The following is a 21,984-nucleotide window of genomic DNA, read 5'->3' as shown; positions in this document are numbered from 1 at the left end:
CCTCCGCCTGATTCCCTGGAAGAGGCTATGACACAGGCCGTCCGAATGGATCGCAGGCTACGGGCGAGGGGAGTGGTGCAAATTGAGAGACCGTTATTCTGCCAAGGAAGGGGAGCCAGTCATTCATTGGAAGTCACGGAGATGGGAACCATCGACCTCAAAGAAAATGAAAGGAGACAACGGCGCATGGGAAAATGTTGTTTTCACTGTGGCGATTCTGGATAATGGAAAAAGGATTGCCCCTCCGGTCCACTGACCAACAAGTGACTGAGCCCGGGTGATTGTCGTGGAGGTCACCCAGGCTCTCAGGTACCCTTTTATGCCTTCTCTAAAATGTTACAAGTGGAACTTTGTTGTGGGAGTGTCTCTACATCCACTTCTGCCTTCGTGGATTGCGGTTCATCATTGAACTTTATTGACTCGGACTTGGTGGCCAGGTGTAAGTTAGGGACAGTTAGGTTGGAGACTCCTATTCACATTGTTGCCATTGACAAAACACCACTGGTTAAGAATAACGTTATGTTTCGCACTGAAGAGTTTCTCCTTAAAGTGAGTTCCTTAAACCAGGAACATATTTCATGTTTTGTTATGGACAACCTGCCTGCGGGACTGGTGTTAGGGTTCCCCTGGTTACAATTGCATAATCCTGTAATTAATCGGGAATATCGGGACATTGTTAAATGGGGTCACTATTGTTCTGAAAAATGTCTTGTTACGGTGTCTGTCGTCCGTGGGTCTGGAAGGTATTCCGGAGTGCCTGAAAGACTATACGGACGTTTTCTCTGAAAAAGAGGCTGAGGTTTTACCACCACACCGCCCATTTGATTGTGCCATTGACCTGGTTCCAGGAGCTAAATTGCCCAAAGCCCGCTTGTATAACCTTTTGGGTCCAGAACGGACCGCGATGAAAGAATATATTTCCGAGAGTCTCCGTAAGGGACACATTCGTCCTTTCCTTTTGTTTCTCCCATAGCGGCGGGGTTCTTTTTTGTAAAGAAAAAAGACGGTGGTTTACGCCCATGCCTCGATTTTCGTGAGTTAAATAAGATAACTGTGAGGAATACGTATCCCTTTCCACTTATTCCTGATTTATACAATCAGTTGTCCGGAGCTAAGTGGTTTTCAAAGTTAGATCTACGGGGAGCGTATAACCTTATCCGAGTCCAGGACGGAGATGAGTGGAAAACCGCTTTTCTCACTACTGAAGGGTTGTTTGAAAACTTGGTCATGCCTTTCGGTCTGACCAATGCTCCAGCGGTTTTCCAAAATTTCATTAATCATGTGTTCTCTGATTTCATTGGACGTTTTATGGTGGTATATTTAGATGACATATTGATCTACTCTCCTGATAAACAGGCTCACATTGGTCATGCTCGGGCAGTTCTCCAAAGGCTCCGGGAGAACTGTCTCTTTGCTAAATTAGAAAAATGCTTATTTTTTGTCCAGGAACTGTCTTTTCTGGGGTTCATTGTGTCTGCTGAGGGGTATCGCATGGATCCTAATAAGTTGCAGGCCATTGTCGAGTGGATTCAGCCTTGTGATTTGAAGGCTCTGCAGCGTTTCCTAGGATTCGCCAATTACTACCGTAAATTTATAAGGGGGTTCTCACAGGTGGTTAAACCCCTCACAGACATGACTCAAAAGGGGGCCGATATCAAGAATTGGTCAACCACAGCGGTAGCGGCGTTTCAGTTTTTAAAAAAATGTTTCATATCTGCCCCGGTTCTCATTCAACCGGACCCGTCGGAACCATTTATTGTTGAGGTAGACGCCACAGAGGTGGGGGTGGGGGCGGTATTGTCCCAGGGACCCGACACTTTGACCAATTTGAGACCTTGCGCCTTTTTCTCAAAGAAGTTCTCCCCTGCGGAGAGAAACTATGATGTGGGGAATCGAGAACTTCTGGCCGTAAAGTTGGCCTTTGAAGAATGGAGGCATTTTTTGGAGGGGGCTGTCCATCCTATAACAGTAATTATGGACCACAAAAACCTAGCTTACATTGAGTCAGCTAAAATGTTGACTCCCAGACAGGCTATATGGTCACTTTTTTTTTCCCGGTTCAATTTCTCGATCACTTTTCGGCCAGGAACTAAAAATGTCAGAGCGGATGCCTTGTCACGCAGTCTAGATCCGGTGTCCCCCCCAGAACCTCCGTCCTTCATTCTTCAGCCTGGGGTGGTGGTGGCAGATATTTCTAATATGTTTAAACGGGAGATTCGGGAGGCTCAGTCTCTGGCACCTCCGACTAAGCCGGTGGATAAGCTTTTCGTGCCGGCTCAGTTTCACCTCAAGGTCCTCAGGGAGTTCCATGACTCAGTTCTGGGTGGACATCCAGGGATCTCAGCTACCCGAAAGGCCATTGCTAGAGTATTCTGGTGGTCTGCTTTAGCCTCTGATGTTGGGGAATATGTGTCTGCTTGTGATGTTTGTGCCCGTGCAAAAACCCCCAATACCCGGCTGGCCGGGGAATTGGTGCCACTGCCAATTCCTGAGAGACCATGGACTCATTTGTCCATGGATTTCATCACCAACCTTCCCCCCTCCAAGGGTAATACCGTTGTTTGGGTTGTGGTGGACAGGTTTAGTAAGCAGGCACATTTTGTACCTTTGGCAGCTCTACCTAATGCTGAAACGTTGTCCAGATTGTTCATTGAGCATGTGGTGCGGTTGCATGGGGTACCCTTGAATGTGGTGTCTGATAGAGGAGTGCAATTTGTTTCCAGGTTTTGGAGGGCTTTTTGCAAGAGGTTGGGTATTGGTCTGTCCTTTTCATCCGCTTATCATCCTGAGACTAATGGGCAGACCGAGCGGACCAATCAATCTCTGGAGCAAATTTTGTGTTGCTTGACCTCAGCCCGATAGGATGATTGGTGTTCTGTGTTACCGTCGGCCGAGTTTGCATTTAACAACCGCATTAGCCAGTCTACGGGTACATCTCCCTTTTTTGTAATTATGGGTTTCATCCTCATTTTGGAGAATTTTCCCGTTTGAATTCTGGGTGTCCTGGGGCGGATGAGACGATCCAGCGATTGGGGGAGGTATGGCGGGAGGTCCAGAGTAACATTACGAAGGCCCAGGACAAATTTAATTTTTTTACGGACAAAAAACGATCCACGGGACCAGTGTTTCAGATTGGGGATAAGGTATGGTTGTCCACCAAGAATATAAGGCTCAAGGTCCCCTCTGCGAAGCTTGGACCCAAGTTTATAGGTCCCTATGTAGTTACCGAAGCAGTTAACCCGGTGGCTTTTCGGTTGCGGCTCCCGCCATCTCTGCGGATCCCAAATGTTTTCCATAAGGCCCTTTTGAAACCTGTGAGGTCCGGTGGGGAGGGATCATCAGCTTCCCCACCACCGGTTTTGGTAGACGGGCAGTCGGAGTACGAGGTGGAACGAATCGTCGACTCTAGGTTGGTCCGTCGTGCCCTTCAATATCTGGTACATTGGAAAGGCTACGGTCCTGAAGAACGGTCGTGGGTTCCTGCGTGATCAGTCCATGCAGATCGGTTGGTCCGGGCCTTTCACGCCAAGTACCCTGAGAGACCTGGGGGTCCGGTGGCCCCCCATTGAGAGGAGGGTACTGTCATGATCCAGGACGGGGTTTCGCTTTGGCCCGTCCTGATCAGACTGGGGGTTAATTGTTCCGCCTCTATCTGGCAGAGGGCGGCTATTTAATGCTCACTGGACCTAGGTCCGGTGTCAGTTATACTCCTGCCCTCGGCTGAGTTAGTTGACCTTGTGCGTACATGTGCCTTGTGCCTGATATCTTGCTTGCTTGTTTGGTTTTGATCCGGTTCTGTCCCTGTTACGAGTTCTGCCTGCCCCTCTTGTACTGCACTACCTCTCGTGTATGACTCTCTGCTTGTGACCCGACTTCTCTCTGCTCGTCCGCTTGGTACCACATCGCCCTCTTGTGTATGACCTTTGGCTTTGTCTGACTACCCGTCTGTTTGTCCCTCCTGTGCCTCGTTTGCCCGTACTGTTGTGACCTCCGTTTTGCCTGACTCTGAGTTGTTGTATGGTGTCCTGTCATATCTGAAAGCAGGGCGCTAAGCCCCGCCCCCTTGCAGTCACCTGACCATAGGTCCTGTGCCAGCTTGCTAACTTCAGTGTCCGCAGTTCCTGTGCCTCTTTACTTTCCGGCGCTGACTGGACCCTGACACTAATAGTTTGAAGCACGCATTGTCACCTCTGCTGCCCTGCTCCACAGGTATCTTTTAGCACTGTTTCTGTACTCAGGACACACACACTGGGTCTGTGAGCGAGTGTAGTGCGGTGTCTCTGACATCCAAATATATATGGACCTAACTGTAACAACTGAATCTGGCTTTACAAAAATACAATTAAACTAAATAAAAACATTCCAGGCATGATTGTCTGTTTAACAGAAATGGAGGTATTCTGTCTGATACTAATTATGATGATAATCTGACTGACACTATTGATGGGGGCATTCTTGCTTACGCCATTAATGTGGGAGGTCTGGCTGACACCACTGATGGGGGTATTCTGGCTGACAGCATTAATGGGGGTATTCTGACTGACACCATTGATCGGGTATTTGGGCGTACACCATTGATGGGGATATTTGGGAGGACACCGTTGATGAGGGTATTCTGGCTGACACCATTGATGAGGGTATTCTGACTGACACCATTGATGGGGGTATTTGGGTGTACACCTTTGATGAGGATGTTTCGGAGGACACAATTGATTGGGGTATTGTGGCTGACACCTTAGATGGGTGTATTCTGGCTGACACTATTTGATGGGGGAATTTTAGTTGAGACCACTGATGAGAGTATTCTGGCTGACACCATTGATGGAGTATTCTGGCTGACACCATTGGGGAGGGTATTTGGGAGAACACCATTGATGGGGATGTTTGGGAGGACACCATTGATGGGGGTATTCTGGCTGACAACTTTGAGGGTATTCTGGCTGACACCATTGATAGGGGTATTCTGACTGACACCATTTAATGGGGAAATTTCAGTTGAGACCATTGATGAGGGTATTCTAGCTGACACCATTGATGAGGGTAATCTGGCTAACACCATTGATGGGGGAGTTTGGGAGAACACCATTGATGGTGATGTTTGAGTGGACACCATTGATTAGGGTGTTTGGGTGGACACCATTGATGGGGGTGTTTGGGCGGACACCATTGATGGTAGTGTTTGAGCGGACACCATTGGTGGGGGGTTTGGGTGGACACCATTGATGGGGGGTTGGGCGGACACCATTGATGAGGGGTTTGGGTGGACACCATTGATGGGGGGTTTGGGCGGACATCATTGATGGGGGGTTCAGGCGGACACCATTGATTTGGGTGTCTGGGCGGACACCAATGGTGGGGGTGTTTGGGTGGACACCATTGATGGGGGTGTTTGGGCGGACACCATTGATGGGGGTGTTTGGGCGGACACCATTGATGAGGGTGTTTGGGTGGACACCATTGATGGGGGTGTTCGGACGGACACCATTGATGGGGGATACTCTGGCTGATACCAATGTGGGTACTCTGGTTGACACCATTGATGTGGGTTCACTGGCTGATACCATTGTGGAGGGTGCTCTGGCTAACACCATTGATGTAGGTTCTCTGGCTGATATAATTGTGGAGGGTGCTCTGGCTGACTCCATTGATGTGGGTACGATGGTTGACACCATTGTGAGGGGTGATCTGTCTGATACCATTGATGGGGGTACTCTGGCTGATACTAGTGAGGGGGTGTTCTGGTTGACACCATTGATATGAGTGCTTTGACTGACACTAGTTAGAGGGGCACTCTTGCAGACAGAGTGCACCTATAAATACTATCTGAAGCTGCATTATACAGTAGGGCTCTCTATCTGACAGTTCTATGTTCCACATTACATAACTTATTTGGACATTATGTAGTATGTGAAATGTAACACACAGGATGTCTGACATAAGCTCACGTTCTGCTAAGCGCACAGCTGCAAAGTTCCCCTGACACAGGATGACCAGCTGCTTTCCCATCCTCTCTCTGTATGGGGAAGATGCAGCCTTGGAGTAATGCGACACTGTGGAATCTGTATAGAAGAGGCAGACAGTGCACTGATCCATGTAACTAGACCGTCTGCAGAGGCTGTACCCTTAACACCGCTGATTGAGATAAATAGTACATGTACACCTACAGTAAATCATTATGGGGAATCTTAAGTGAATGTATATTGCTGTTCCCAAATTTTCTGTTTTAAGGAGGAGAAAGAATTGGTTCCTATTGATCCAACTAAGTCAGCTGAGCCCCACAGATTTAGAAGTAAAATAGCATTCCAGTACTGTTACCATAATACACACTACATTTCCCATGATGACTCTGGCTTTGCAGAGGGGGCAGAGTGTCATCACATTGCACTTGTCCTCCTGAGTCCAGTCCAATGGCTGCAGTAATAGAAGAGTGCCAGAACTGCTTATTACAGGTGGTTAAATGGCAGTGTCCTATGTTAAAAAGTATATAGGATGTAATGGCCCATGATGGTAAAATGGTTCCCCACTCAGAGATGACAAATGCAGGTATACACTGAATTTGTTTCATGAACTTTGTTCACTGGGATAAAACAATGAGCTGACATTTGTGGCACTGTACTGACATTTCCGATTGTCTGCTGGCAATTTCTTCAGCAGCACCTCCTTCAATAAAGCACAATCTCAGTATTACTCTTTTTGCAGTACATAACATACTCTCAGTACTTGATGCTGGCCTCACTCAATGGTCTCTCTTGGCCACAATGCACTGGAGTAACTTGCCTAGAAATCTGAGCACTTTTGCAACTAACTTGTTTAGTTACTGCGCCACAGTCCTTTACATTTGGTCACCAATCTTTTAGCCTCTAGTGTGGCAAATTTTTTTCACACACAGTCATCAGCATTTAGACTCCATCTGGTTTGGTTATCTCCTCATACTTATGGTAACTAATTGCTTCAAAGACAGGAACAGGCCTTTATACATCCATCTATTGTGGCACATATTCACTTTTCTGGTTGATGAAATCTACTCACAGAAAAAAAGCCTCCTCTGCTACCCTCTGTGGTAGCACTCTTACTTCCTTGCCATCTTCTATTGGTGGTATTCTTATGCAGATAGGCTGGTTTCCTCCACAAAAAATAAACAAAACTGACTACTGCTCAGGCTATAAGTTCCTGCAAACTGCACAGTATCCCTTGCAAAGTCCTGTCGTATGGTATCAATTTGTGAGTGCTACTCACCCCCACTTGCTAGATAGCAATGAAGCTGGCATTTCTCTGCTGCTGAACAACTTCTTTTTCTACTTGTCTGCTAATGTCTGACATTTATTGATGGAAACTCAGGAACTTTATGTTCTGTTAGATTCTACCAAGGTCAAGGACCCAACCTTCTCCTATTTACACAAAGACAGCACAAATACAGCTCTGGCAAAAATTAAGAGACCTCCACATCAAAATCCTGCCATGGGCAGCCCATTTTCCAGACCTGAACCTCATTGAAAACCTCTGGAATGTAATCAAGAGGATGATGGGTAGTAAAAGCCATCAAACAAAGAACTGCTTACATTTTTGCGCCAGAAGCTGTGTGAAAGATTGGTTGCAAGCATGCCAAGACGCATGAAAGCTGTTTTTAAGAAATCATGGTTATTCCACAAAATATTGATTTCTGAACTCTTCCTGAGGTAAAACATTAGTATTGTATTTTCTAAATGATTATGAACTTGTTTTCTTGGCATTATTTGATGTCTGAAAGCACTGGGGTTTTTTTTAATTTGGACCATTTCTCATTTTCAGAAAAAAAAAGCAAAATTTATTGCTTGGAAATTCGGAGACATGTTGTCAGAAGTTTGAAGACTTAAAGAACAATTTACATTTTACTCAAAAATATACCTATAAAGAGAAAAATCAGACAAACTGATCATTTGAAAGTGGTCTCTTAATTTTTGCCAGAGCTGTACGGTGCTCCTAAAGGGCCCTTTACACATAGCGATATCGCTATAGCGTCACCGATTTTGTGACGCAGCAGTGATATCACTAGCGATATCGCTACATGTGATAATCACCTCCGACCGGCTCCCCCGCTGGCTATCGCTGATCGCGCGAGATCGGCCTGGTCCATTTCTTGTCGTCGGCTTCCTGCTGGCGCCGACGAGCGACTCTATGAATGCGGGCAGAAGAGGGTCACCCTCGCCGCGTCTGACAGGTGAGTACGACCGCCGACCGCTGCTGCATCGCTAGTGAGATCTGCCTGTTTGGCAGCTCACTAGCGACCATTTAGCGATGCACCAGCGATCCTGACCGGGTCCTATCGTGGTCGGGATAGAGTGGCATCAAGACTTCACCACCACTAATCAGTGGCACCCTTTGTGCGACATTTCTTGAAATGGGTGTTACAGTAAAGGATGCCACTGATTAGTGGTGGTGAAGTCTTGATGGTAGAACCTCCGCTGCACCAAGGTTAACGGGAATGTATTGCAACTAGCTACTCTTTATTTCGGACCATAACAGTGGGGTCACATCAGTTCCTCATTTTGTAAAAGGATAGCAGGCCCTTTTTCAAACCACTTGCATGTATCGGCACACTCACAATGCACTTACAGTGAGTGCAGATGTGTGTTTCGGGAGGAATCTATTTTGTAGACTCCAATGTATGGGGAGCATCCATGGCCTTCCATACAAGTAGTTCTGGAATCAAAACGTGTTTCCAAAATGCTGTCGACTGCAGCCAAGATGGGGAAGTGCTCACCTCACCCCAAGGCCTGTTTTTCATTTTGTTACCTTGGCAAATGTTTGTAGTAAACTAAACATATAATCAATGAGACTTAGGTCTCCATGTATCCAGCCATTAAACATTCCTTTACATGTTACAAATGTTTAATGCGCTGACAGATTAATTAGAAAGGAATTCCATTTTGGAAAAAAAAATCCATCATTTGTTTTGCTTTCTAAGCTTCACGTGAAGCTCTTTGCACGATTCCCTAATTGTTAGAGATGCAGCACATTTACAGACCGTGCATGTTGTGAACTGCAGAACGACGGGGTGCAAAAATAACAGCGGTGTGCTTGCCTGGGCAAATCACCTGTGTCTATGCTATGGTGAGACTACAACCTCCAGCATCCCCTCATTACCTTGTATCACCTTGCAACCTGATAGAAGCCATCTCAAAAAACTCAAGAACAAGAAGTAAGGATGATTGGTTATGTACTGCTGGGAAGTGAATGGTAATAAATGTATGATCCAGTGATACAGATGCAGCACCAGCCTGCGGTATTGTTATATGCCAGGGAATAAATGGTTGGTAGTTATTAGTTGTTGGCAAATTGTATATAACGCCAACCTCCGGACTAGTGAAGTGGCAAAATATTTAGATTGCGTTGTCAATCTTTGAAGCGGAGTAGGACCACTTTACTGAGGCTCTTTTCACTCAATCTGTGTGCAGCCATCACCAGATCATTTTGGATTGTGGTTTACTGTAATAGAAATCAGCACTCCATTGATTCAATTCCCGCTGAAAAATGTGGGCGTATAAAGCATGGCGAAAGGCTAATGACTGAAACAGGAGGTGTATTTCAGACTACCAATAGACAGTGCAGATATGCTGAAGTCATAGATCATAGTTGTGTTGTCACAGGGTTACTGCAAAAGAGAGGAGCCAGAAGACCGCAGTGTCTGATTGCTCCTACTCCTGCTCTGAAGAAAATCAGGGCAATACAAATTAAAAACACACAGAAGCTGCACAAGAAATACTTCGAAAACACTGCAGAGATATAAGTGGATTAAAATCTTGCAAAGACCAAATTAACGTGATTTATATTGAAGGCATACTTGGACAAATAGTAAATATAAATGTGTTACAAAAAATATATACAAACTAACCAGTCTACTGAGATTAAACTCTCAGGCTGTGTGCCCACAGTAGCATTTTTAAGCGTTTTTAAAGCCTTTTTAGGGGTCAAACTGCTTCAAAAACGCTTAAAATAAGCTTCCCATTCATTTTAATGCTTTTTGGCCTTTTTGAGTCAATGGATGCGTTTTTTACCGCTAAGGAAACGCTTAACGGCTAAAAACGCAGCATGTTCATTATTTTTGCGGCTTAGTCCGCGTTTTTAGCTATTTCCTATGGTCCAGAAGACGCGCAGGAAAAAACGCATCAAAAACGTGCGTTTTTTAGCGGAAAACGCGCGGAAAAAAACATGCGTTTTCTGGGAAGGAGTCCGGTTTGTGTCAGGTTTAAAACGCTACTGTGGGCACATAGCCTCATGAATATATCTATATACAAGATTATTATTATGTCTCATGTGAAAGCATGTCTCTAGTAAATGTTCAGATGTAACAATACTGCAAAAACCGCAGAAAAAAAAGGGAGGTGGATTAAAGTCTTATGCAGACTATGCTGACATTGCTTTCTATCTGTAAAGAAATATAGACATTTAATAGTGAATATATTATAGAAACGATACAAGCTGACCGGTCTGTTTGTATTGAATTATAAAGAGTGTATTTATATGAACGAGACTACTGTCGTGAACCATGTAGAATGTATCATTGATAGTCTACAGTTCAACAATAATGCATCATGTGGACTAATAATGTAACATAGTCTCTCTCGCCTGAGAGTTAAACCCAAAGGAAAATATGTGTTCAGAGAGAAGATCCAAAAAGCTTCTTTATTACGAAGTGCACCTACAGCTCTGGCAAAATTTAAGGGACCACTGCAAAATGTTCAGTTTGTCTGATTTTTCTCTTTATAGGTATATTTTGAGTAAAATGTCAATTGCTCTTTAATTCTATAAACTACTGACAACCTGTCTCTGAATTTCGAAGCACCAAATTTTTTATTTATTTTCAGAAAATGAGAAATGGTCAAAAGAACAAAACAATGCATTGCTTGCAGACCTCAAATAATGCTAAGAAAACAAGTTCATAATCATTTAGAAACAACAATACTAATGTTTTACCTCAAGAAGAGTTCACAGATCAATATTTTGTGGAATAGCCATGATTTTTAATCACTGTTTTCATGCGTCTTGGCATGCTTTCCACCAGTCTTTCAGACAGCTTTTGGGTGACCTTATGCCACTCCTGGTTCAAAAATTTAAGCAGTTCTTTGTTTGATGGCTTGTGACTATCCATCTTCCTCTTGATTACATTCCAGAGGTTTTCAATGGGGTTCTGGTCTGAAGATTGGGCTGCCCATGACAGGGATTTGATGTGGTGGTCCTTCATCCACACATTGATTGACATAGCTGTGTGGCATGGCGCATTGTTCTGCTGGAAAAACCAGTCCTCAGAGTTGGGGAACATTGCCTGAGCAGAAGGAATCAACTATTTTTCCAGGATAACCTTGCATGCGGCTTGATTCATACATCCTTCGCAAAGATTAACCTGCCCAATTCCAGCCTTGCTGAAGCATCCCCAGATCATCACCGATCCTCCACCATATTTCACAGTGGGTGCAAGACACTGTGGCTTGTACACCTCTCTAGATCTTCGTCTAATCAATAGATGACCAGGTGTTGGGCAAAGCTGAAAATTAGACTCATCATTACATTATTCGAGTCCTCTATGGTCCAATCCTTATGGCCTTTGGCAAATTTCAGCCTGGCTCTCCTTTACTTCTCATTATTGAAAGGCTTTTTTCTAGCTTTACATGACTTGAGCCCTGCCTCTAGGAGCCTGTTACGAACTGTTCTTGCCATGCACTTCACCCCAACTGCCATTTGCCATTCCTTTTGTAGGCCATTTGATGCCCGTAGGTTAGATATATCACGGTTATGACATTCCACAATATGTTGGAAATATTTCTGTTGGAGAATTCTTCTATGTCATGAAGATTTAGATCTAGATTTAAATTTACGGATAGTCGAATCCACATACTTATCTGTGACTGTTGCTTGGCTTGTAATTGTGATAATTTCCTTCCCTCCTCTTACTTTGTTTATTCCCCCATCCTCCACTCCATGGTGCATTCATCTATTTTATGAGTGAATATTTGTATGCTTGGTATTTTCAGTTACCATCATTTGTGTTGCTTTGTTCATCAGTTGGTGTACTGCGATGCACAGTAGCACCCCTCTTCCCTGGGTGGGGGAAGAGAACAGACGGTGGGCTGACTCAGGAGATAAGGCAAGGTTGTCGATCCCGGCATCTTCACCTTCAGAGGTATCTCGGGGAATATGGCGAGCTAGGGCGCCCCCTAGTGATAGGGACACTGAATGAGCCCCTGGTCCTGGGTCACCTGACAGCTGGGCCGTGACACATGGTCAGGGGTGAACATACCATCTTTGCAAACTGTGCAGGTGCACAGGGGCCCCAGAGGTAAGGGGGCCACTACCACCTTTAAAAAAGGTGTATTATAATGAACTGTTGGATTGCAAAGGGCCCATAAACTGATCTTGACATTTTCTATTTCTGTCTGCCTCTGGCCATGGCCTATAGAATATCAATGTTAAGAAGGCAACTTTTGGGCTAAGTTTGTACTTTAACTCCTAATCTTCTGTCCTATGGAAAATCATAAATGGCGCTTCAAGAGTTGTACCGAATGACAAACTTAGCTCTGCTTTATTACTTTCTGAATAACCGGAAATCTGTGCTCCTGCGCTGTTTGTGGCGCTCTGACCTAATGTGCCCTGAAAGCCACATGTTGAGGCTCGAAGATTTGGATGAAGCTGGAGGAGCCGAAGATGACTGCACTGATAACAGTCTATCATTTAGCTCCTTCCGCTTATTTCTCCTGCTTTCCAGCATTTTTGAAGAACACGTTGGCTGTTATCCAGACTTCTCTTCCTGAGAACATTCCAGGAGCATTGAACATATTATCTAAAATAGGCATGGAAACAAGATGGGTCTTAAGGAGCTATGTAAGAGACTCTAAGAAAGGAATGTAAACCTTGTACATTTCCTTATGTGACCAAGGCTACAGCAAGAAACCTTCGAGAGCATCCAAAGACATATGTTGTGTTAGGCATCAGGTTCCGGGCGCTGCACAGCGGGAATCCCGAGCCTTGCCACCTTTGGTCTCCCATTCCTTTCCGGCCACAGTGGAGTCTGCTCAGCAGACTTCACGATCCCAGTGTTCAGCCCACACCAGCATTGTGGGTTCAGTTGCTACTGCCACCTCTGGTTCTGTTATGGCAATGTGGTCTGGCCAGCAACAAAAGACTGCAGAGGCTAAGTCCTTCCTTCGGCCCACTGAGCATGCTCATGAGACGATCTCCCATTGGGGATCAGGAGTCACATGCTCAGGTCCTTCTCTTGTTCCGATTGGTCCATCTGGAGCATCAGGAAGGTCCCGGAAGCACACGGCTATAAAAGGTCTGCATGGTCGCTCGGCCATGCGATAGTATAGACTCTAGTTGCTATATGTGTGGATGATGACGGATGCATGTACCAGGTGAATGACACATTAAAATTCCCCTCCCTTTGATATTATGTAGGTGGTCAGGGAATTAGTTGCAGAGTCAGCACCAGCTAGTGGCTAGCCATAGGCCACAAGTGCTCATCAGTTCCCAGCACTGGCGTCCGATGGTGTCGCCTGCCATAGGGCACCGTCGTACCACGGCAGGCACTGTCGCTTCGCGGCAGTCGGCTTCTGTTAGCAGCATTCACAGCTGCGACGCCACACACTCGGTAGGTCTAGAGGGACGCTGGTCCTATGTCCTGGGGCCAGAGTCCTGTGACCATATACGGAGCGGTCTTCTCCCCGAGCGCTGTGAGTGTGAACAGGCTCGGCCTTTGTGTATTAACGTTAGTGCGGCTCTGTGAGGTAACAGAGTTCGCCCAGCACACACCAGGTGACGTTTAACCCGCATGTGTTATACCGCCATATTGTGCGTCTGCCATTACTTAGCAGCAGCATACCAACTCTGCGCGGTGGACCCCGGGCGGCGAATGCGCCTACTATTATTTTATAATTTGGTGACTTCCGCCAGCCTTAACATGTTGCCTTTAGAAAATTGCAGAACATGTGAAGATTTTCCTATGGACTATGAAGCTCTGTCGCCGGTTCTCTCCATGTGCTGAGACTAACCTTAGTCATAGAACATATGCTGTCCATTAACATTTCGAACCATGGAAAATTAGTTTAGCCGGTTTTGATTGATCCTTATTGGCCAATCTCGATGGATTTAGGAGTTGCTTAACTTGTGGTCAGTCATAAAAACCTCTTTACATATTCATTCTCCCTCCACTGAGTGTGGAACCACTGCACATTGTGGCTCATGCTCTGTAGGACCCAGATTGCCCTTACACATTATGGATGGTCCAGAGATTTAGATGGGACACAGTGTAATTCCTAATTTCTTTAGAGGTGATACAGAGAAATGAGTGGTTCTCATTTTATATTTGTATCGTGTATGTAACCCCTTTTCATGTACAGCACCATGGAATCAATGGTGCTCTAAAAAGAAATATTAATAATAATTCTCTTGGTGGTCAGCTGTATATGGCATGTCCTGCTCATACCCAAGTCAAAAATGTATTTGAGAATATGGCTTCCCTAGACATATATAATGGAAACATTAGGCTGGGGGTGGAATGGTATTATTTGAAAAGCCCCCCTGAGCTCCTCATGGGTGGGACTTTTTAAAGTGTACTCTGATTGGATCAAGCTGACTAACAACAAGGCTCCTTTTTCCTAAGAAAGTCAAAAAGCCACTTTGGTAAACTTGTTATTCAAAGGGATTTTACACAGAAGGTCCCATGAATACCATCCACTAGCACTGATAAGTGGTCCTAGAGTTGAATAGAATTAAAATGCCTGATATCTGTTAGAGAAGATAGCCATGGTTCTGAGGTGCTGAAGATTGGACTTTTTGGATAAATTGACCATTTTGTAACCTCCCTTTTGGCACCCACCCTTACCCACTTTTTTTAAAAAAAAATTGGAGGCTCTTCTCTGCTTGACCTACTCAGGCTATAAACTAACTGAACTTGAAATATGGTATAAAACCAGTCTCTGATAGAGGGTCATGAATCTTGAGATAGGATCAACCCCCCGTCTTGAAGGACACTGTTAAATTTCTGGGATATATAGATATTTGGACAAAAAAAAGGATATCCAGCACTCCGAAAATGGTCTTGAAAAACTTCTAGCTTTTATTTTAGGAACATACACATGAACATAAAAAGACAGTGTCTTTTCAGCAAACTCCAACCAAAAGGTCTTAAAGTTGAAATGCGTTGGTGTTTGCTGAATAGGCACTGCCTTACATGTTCATGTGCATGTTCCTAAAATAAAAGTTACAAGTTCTTTAAGTCATTCACAGAGCACTAGACATCCCTTTTTTGTTCATTACCCACGCTGTGCACCTGGACAAGGAGTAGATGGCAAGATCGATGAGCTGGACTTTCACCTTACTTCTGCATATAACAGATATTTGAGTTCTACTTTCAAGCTTCTTTAGTAAACTGCATGCAATGGTGTCTTCATCTATCTTGCCATCTCTATAAATAATTGTCCCTCTGATGGGTCATGTCCTGGCCACCTGAGGGCGTAGTTCTATCTAAAACATGATCCCAGGTTTGACAAGTGATGGTATCACACTGAAGTAGAAACAAGTTCGTAAAACCATAAAAATGTTGCGTTGCTGACGTCTCATTGAAAAAGAGTTTGGAAGTTTGGGGACACTAACGCTAATGAAGGCCAAAGTAGAGTTTTCCCATTTTTGATTAGTGCTGGGAGACAATAGGTAGAATTTCTTATCTGCTTGAGAGGAAATCTGAAATTTATGCTATATTAAAAATGATTTCCCTTTTTCTAGCCCAGTAGAGCGTTTTATTTAAGGAGATCATAACCAGAAAACAAATCTATGCATTTTGGCCCGTGTCGACTGCTCTTTGGCTCAATAACTTTTACTTCTTTTATAGTTTTTTTTTTTAATATTTTCAGACAATAATGCACTGAGACGTTTATTGGGTTTAAGCACCCTGTGTACTAATTTTACCCCAGTATCCACAATTATCACCAAACCGTCCTGCTTCTCGTTTCAGATGTCGACGAATGCCAAGTCCATAATGGTGGATGCCAGCAGCATTGTGTCAACACCCCGGGGTCATATCACTGCGAGTGCAAAGCGGGCTTCCGTCTTCATGCGGATAGCAGGTCATGCATTAGTAAGTACGGTAATCACTATCCACTGTTACATTCTTGCTTATAATCTCATTTCATCCCTTTGGCACCAAGCTGGGCTCATATTCCCATACTGTTTGGAATCTGGACAAGTTTTTACGCTGCAAAAATTCTCCAGCGCCGTCCTCGTTACTGTAGATTACCGCCAATGATTAAAAACTTCCTCATTAAAATATTGTTTTTATATATGAAATTATATCTATCTCTGGCCACTTAGATAACCTGAACGGTTACGCTGGGAAGTCCCTAGGCTTCTTTGTAATAGACAAGCCAAAGTTCACCAGTGAAGATTGAAGAACCCTGAAAATATGTAACGTTTTTTTTTCTGTACAAAATAAATGCTTAAAGGAGTTGTCAGTTCCCTTCCCCACTACTCTAGATAGTTCATACACAGTAAATTACTAACAGGGGGCGATGATGAGCAGATGAGCCACCTCTTTTGAGCTGCACAGAGTCCAGATAGTCTTCATAGTATCTCTGGAGAATCACACTGATGAAAAAAAATGTCATGAGGACACAGTGATGGATGGGCAAAATTCTCCTATCATCCACCTGCCCCTGTGTGAAAGGTCGTAGTATCTTAGAAGATCCCAACTGCCCTTGGTCACAAAGCAGATACAAATGCAACAGCAGCACGACTACTCCACTTATCTTCTGATGTCCGTCGCTTCGATTTTTTTGGACTCGGGCAAAATACAGTTGGGCTCTCCAGTGCCAAGGAGCACAAACACCACTACTCCAATTATCTTCTGATGTCCCTTGCTTTGATTTTTGTTTGGATCCCTCACCCAGGTAAAGTACAGTTGGGTTCTCCAGAGCCAAGGATCGGAAGGAGCACAACCACCACTACTTCATTATCTTATGATGTCTCTAACTCCTGTTTTTTGAACTCTGGTAAAGAACGGTTGGATTCTCTAGAGCCAAAAAGCACAACCACCACTACCCCAATTATTCCCTGATGTACGTTGCTTAAATTTTATTTGGACCCGGATAAAGGAATGTTGGGTTCCCTAAAGCACAGGAGCGCAACCACTGCTACTCCAATTATCTTCTGGTATCCCTGGCTACCATTTTTTGGACCCCAATAAAGGAGAGTTATTTTCTCCTGAACAAACGATAGGAAGGAGCACAACCACTACTACTCCAATTATCTTCTGATGTCCCTCATTTGATTTTTTTCGGATCCACATAAAGGACAGTTTGGTTCTCCAGAGCCAAGGAGCACAGTTACCACTACTCCAATTATCCTCTGATATCCCTCTCTACAAGTTTGTGGACCAAGAAGGACATTTGGATTCTCCAGCACCAAGGATGGGAAGGTGCACAGCCCACCACTACTCCATTTATATCTGCTGATATCACTCATTTGATTTTTTTTTTCCAGATAAAGGACAATTGGGATCACTATAGTTAAGGAGCACAATCACCACTACTCCAATTATCCTTTCATGTTCCTCACGTCGACTTTTTAGACCAAGATAATGGACAGTTGGATTCTCCAGAGTCAAGGATGGGAAGGAGCTCAGCCACTACTGTACTCCAATTATCCTCTGCTTTCTCTCCAAACAATTTTTGGGATATTCTCAGCTACAAGTATACACTCCAGCACAACACCAACTCCTGTTCACGTCTACTGCCATTTGCTTCCTTTAAATTGTGAGAAATAAGATGAAACATGTACATTGGGGTCTGAATAATTAAAGCACCATTTATTTTGGCTTTTTAAACTGTTCTTCAAATTTTGCCAAGGAAGGACAGTGGATGACACCACAAGAGGGTATCTGGATACCTGTAATGTACCGTGTGAAATGCTGATGGTAGTGTCCGCTGGGAATTGTTTGCCCTCTAAGGGACACCAGTGCCCCCTAGTGCTGTGTTCTGCTGCCAGACAGCGCAGCGAGAGGTCAATCAGCTAGGCGTGCAAAGACAGCAACACGACTCTCCTAATTGCGTTGGCAAGCACGCTCATGAAATCATCACATTAAATTTCCTCTGTGCTGCTTTGTTGCTGTCATTATGAAATGAGTCTCCTCAGCGTCCAAGTGTGCGGCAATCTGCTGAGGCCGGGCTTGGCAGGCGCCACACTGACAGATGTCACTCCTTTAGTGTGTCATTCCTTGTCAATGGCATCTGTCTTCCTGAACTCCTTCCAGGATCTGGAAAATGACGAGAACCTTTTTTCATTGCGCGCTCACTCGCACTATTTCGCGCTCACTTCCAGGTCCATTAGATTCAGCCCTACACTTTTAATCTATGTGATTTATTTCGGTGGGTCATTTTTTTTGTGATATCACAAAATTCCTCTCTGGCATTAATAGCTGCACAGGATTATGGTCAATTACCACTCTCTTCGCTGGAGCCGTGCTGCAAGCTGGCAGCAAACATCTCCGCTAATTGCATATTTGTATCTGTCCATTTTAACTGATTACAGGAATTTATCTTTGGGATAAAAGCGTTATTAGGGGCCTGTTCACACCTGTGCATCTGATGCCTGGAGATATTTTGGCCGTTGAAAAAAAAAATCATTTAGTCTGTTATTAATGCTTTCTATAGCTAGCAATTACCATATTGACACCTGCAGGCCAAACGGGTAACTACAGGCTGAGGAAATGTAAAATTCTCATACCAATATGATAAAAAATATTTGCAGGTGCATGAAAATAATAAAATAATGCGGTTTAAATAGTTTACCAGCTAATGAGATGACGTCGCATGCTGATGAGATGACATACGATGTACTGTGTATTCTTTAGTTGTGGGATCACGTCACTGTGCATGATATACCGCCATGGTGTCCACATGTAGTATAAGTGATATAATCAAGAAACTCATAGACTGATGTGAACTTCAGTTTACGGAAATTCCAAACATTATCCTGAACCTCACCAGTGTCCTCAGCCATCATAAACGGCGCATAACATGAGCCGTACTAAGATGGAAATGACCTTACTCCCATGTGGTTCCAGTTTGGTAGAGAGGAATGCATATCTTACTGCTCAGCTGGAATCACTATTGGTGTCTTCAACCCTCAAATAATACTTTTGAGTCTTAATTCCATACAATTGCCACATGCGGACAGTGAGTGGAATGCTTTAAAGGTCCTGCTTTTAAGGATTGGATAGCTATCTTCATCAGCCACATAGACATTAAAGGGAGGCTATCTTCAGAAAATGACAGTTTATTTTAGTAAGGTTTGTGCGTTCCATGTATTTAAAAAAAAAAAAAAAAATAACATTAAAATTAGTAATCTTGCCATTTTTCACACTGGCCACTGGGTTTCTTTTTAGACCAATACTTCATGCCTTTTCAGGAGGAGTTTTTAGCAAGCTCATTGTCATCAGAGGCAGGATTACAATGACAGGTAACACTGTATACACTGTGCTGCAATGACACTTCAATACAAAAGAAAGGGTTGGGGATCTCACCATTGTGACTAATGTTTTTGTTATTTCCTGAAAAAAATGAAACTAAAAAAAAAAAAGCTCCATTGACTAGGACCAGTGTGAAGACTGCAAGAAAGAGCAGTTAATGTAAAAAAAAAAAAAAAAAAAAGTTACACTGGCAAAAAGTTTTAAGCAATATGTCTAGCATATAAATATGATTTGAAGGGAATCTGTCAGCTGTTTTTTTGTTATGTAGTCTGAAGACAGCATGATGTAGGGCTTAAGGTCCCGTCACATTTAGCGATGCACCAGCGATCCCGACAACGATATGTCCTGGTCAGGATCGCTGGTGCATCGCTAAGTGGTCGCTAGTGAGCTGCCACACAGGCAGATCCCACCAGCGACATAGCAAGGGTCGGCGGTCGTTACTTACCTGTCAGACGCGGCGATCCTGACGTCCTCCCGCCCGCGTCCACGCGTCGCTCGTCGGCGCCTGCAGGAAGCCCAGCAGGAAGCGGCTGACAAGAAACGGCCCAGGACGTTCTCGCGCGATCAGCGATAACCAGCGGGGGAGTGGTCGGAGGTAAGTATCACACATAGCGATATCGCTAGCAATATCGCTGCTGCGTCACAAAATCGGTGACGCTTTAGCAATATCGCTAGCGATCTCGCTTAGTGTGACGGGCCCTTTAAACATAGAACAGCGATACCTCTCTTATCCAGCTCCTTGCTATTATTTACCTGGAATTATTATTTTAGCACCAGGAGCTTATCATTGCTGGACTACAGCAGTGGGTGCTTGGTAGTCCAATTCCGCCCCCTTCTGTGATAAGCCTCTCACTGTCTATAGACATTGTATATACAGAGCCTGGTGTGGGTAGAGGCAGCTGTCTCAGCTCTGCTCCATTGCTAAATCGAAAAACTCTAGATTGTGTCAGAACGGCTGCACCCAGTAAACTAAGTGACACATAGCTGGAATCAGGGTCTCTTTTCCCACATTATGCTGCTCTCAGGTGAGGTAGCAAACACCTGCTGACAGATTCCCTATAATCAGTAGGTTATTTCCTGACAATAGTTTCCTTTTAAATAAAGCAGCTGCCACATGTGTGCACACCGCTCTGTTCGTCCTGGGGACAGATTTTGCGATCAGTGAGGTTCTCAGCCATCGAACCCTCACAAATGTAGCAGTGATCACCTATCCAGTGGGTAAATGCTAACTTGTTTTTTTTTTTACTGGAAATATTTTTTTTTAAAGTGGAATCGTAAGATCTGTAGACACATCTAGTGTAGTATATATCAGTATCCCCTATAAAAAAAATTCTCAAGCATCTTTTTTTTAATAAAACTGTCACGTGCTGTTCCTCTATTATTCCTCCTAGAAATGTTAAATTATATGTAACCCTTGACTGAAATTGGGGAGCTGTTATGTCTCTGTCATAACTCCTTTAAGGTGGGACCGCCTAATTATTGATGGGGGACCAAGAGTAGTGTATGGCCCCCATTAGACATTGATTTGTCTACACTTGATGAGTTATTCCAATCTTACACCCCATCCCCATAAAGGAGAAAACATCTAAACACTCCCAAGCTCCAAGCTCCGCTTATTAGTGATTCGATAAATCAGGAGTAAAGTTTTACAACTGAAATTTGCATCCAATTCTTGTAATACGGATAGAGAAGAATAACACATTACATCCTGGATGACGTATGACAGTAATTTCGAGCGTGTCTTGAAGTGGCATTCAGCTCCATCGCTGCCTCCCACCTCATTTACTAGATTGGTTAGCTATAATGAAGTGACGCGCGTCGAGGACAAGTTTCGAGGTGGGAGATTTGCCATCAAATGAGATATCCGGACAATAGCTGTGATATGCGCCTCCGTCGTGGTGTCTAATGACACATTTTGCAATCTCTTTATTTAGTCTCCCAATGTTTAACAGAAGCTGGAATTGAATAATGGAAAGACGCCAAGACTAAAAATGGAGTCTCCAAATAACGTAGCAAAAGTCATTATTTTGCCACTCACATGCTGCACAAATTAAGTAAAAAAGCATAAAATAGTCAACAATTCATAGCTCTGACCAGGCCACCAGGTTCTGTATGGATCCTTTCTAGTAGCTAAGGCTGGATTGTGGTTAGTGGGGGCCCCCGGTGGTCTAGGGTGATGGAGGATATCCATTCTCAATGATGGCTAGAAGTAACTAACATATTCTGTCTTAGACATTTATGTGGCATCCTGTCTGAGATGTGGATAATACCTCTTTAATAACTCATATCTCTGGTGGTTTAGATTGGTTTATCTAATATTTTTGTGAGAAGTTAGGGTTGTGGTCAAGGGCAGGAAAGTGTCCCTATAATTTATTTTTAAGAATCCTAATTGAAACTGAGCTCCTGAGCCTTTACTGCTCTTCTTTCCATCACCCAGCAAAAAGATAAAATGATGTCTGCCCACAGCTGCCACCAGGGGGCACTCACTG

General features: G+C 44.1%; 1 protein-coding gene across 1 annotated transcript in view; it reads left to right on the top strand.

Annotated features, from left to right (window-relative positions):
• MEGF6 (multiple EGF like domains 6) overlaps positions 1 to 21,984 on the top strand; it is a 557,152-nt gene that overhangs the window by 441,272 nt on the left and 93,896 nt on the right. The window contains exon 6 of the mRNA XM_073561705.1: positions 15,986 to 16,108. Within this exon, the coding sequence (XP_073417806.1) occupies positions 15,986 to 16,108 (123 nt within the window). The remainder of the gene's footprint in view (positions 1 to 15,985; positions 16,109 to 21,984) is intronic.

The sequence above is a fragment of the Dendrobates tinctorius genome, unplaced genomic scaffold (assembly GCF_039654945.1).
Source record: "Dendrobates tinctorius isolate UK_male_01 unplaced genomic scaffold, ASM3965494v1 ptg000326l, whole genome shotgun sequence".
In the NCBI taxonomy this organism is placed as follows: Eukaryota; Metazoa; Chordata; class Amphibia; order Anura; family Dendrobatidae; genus Dendrobates; species Dendrobates tinctorius.
This window is presented reverse-complemented; position numbering and strand designations above follow the sequence as displayed.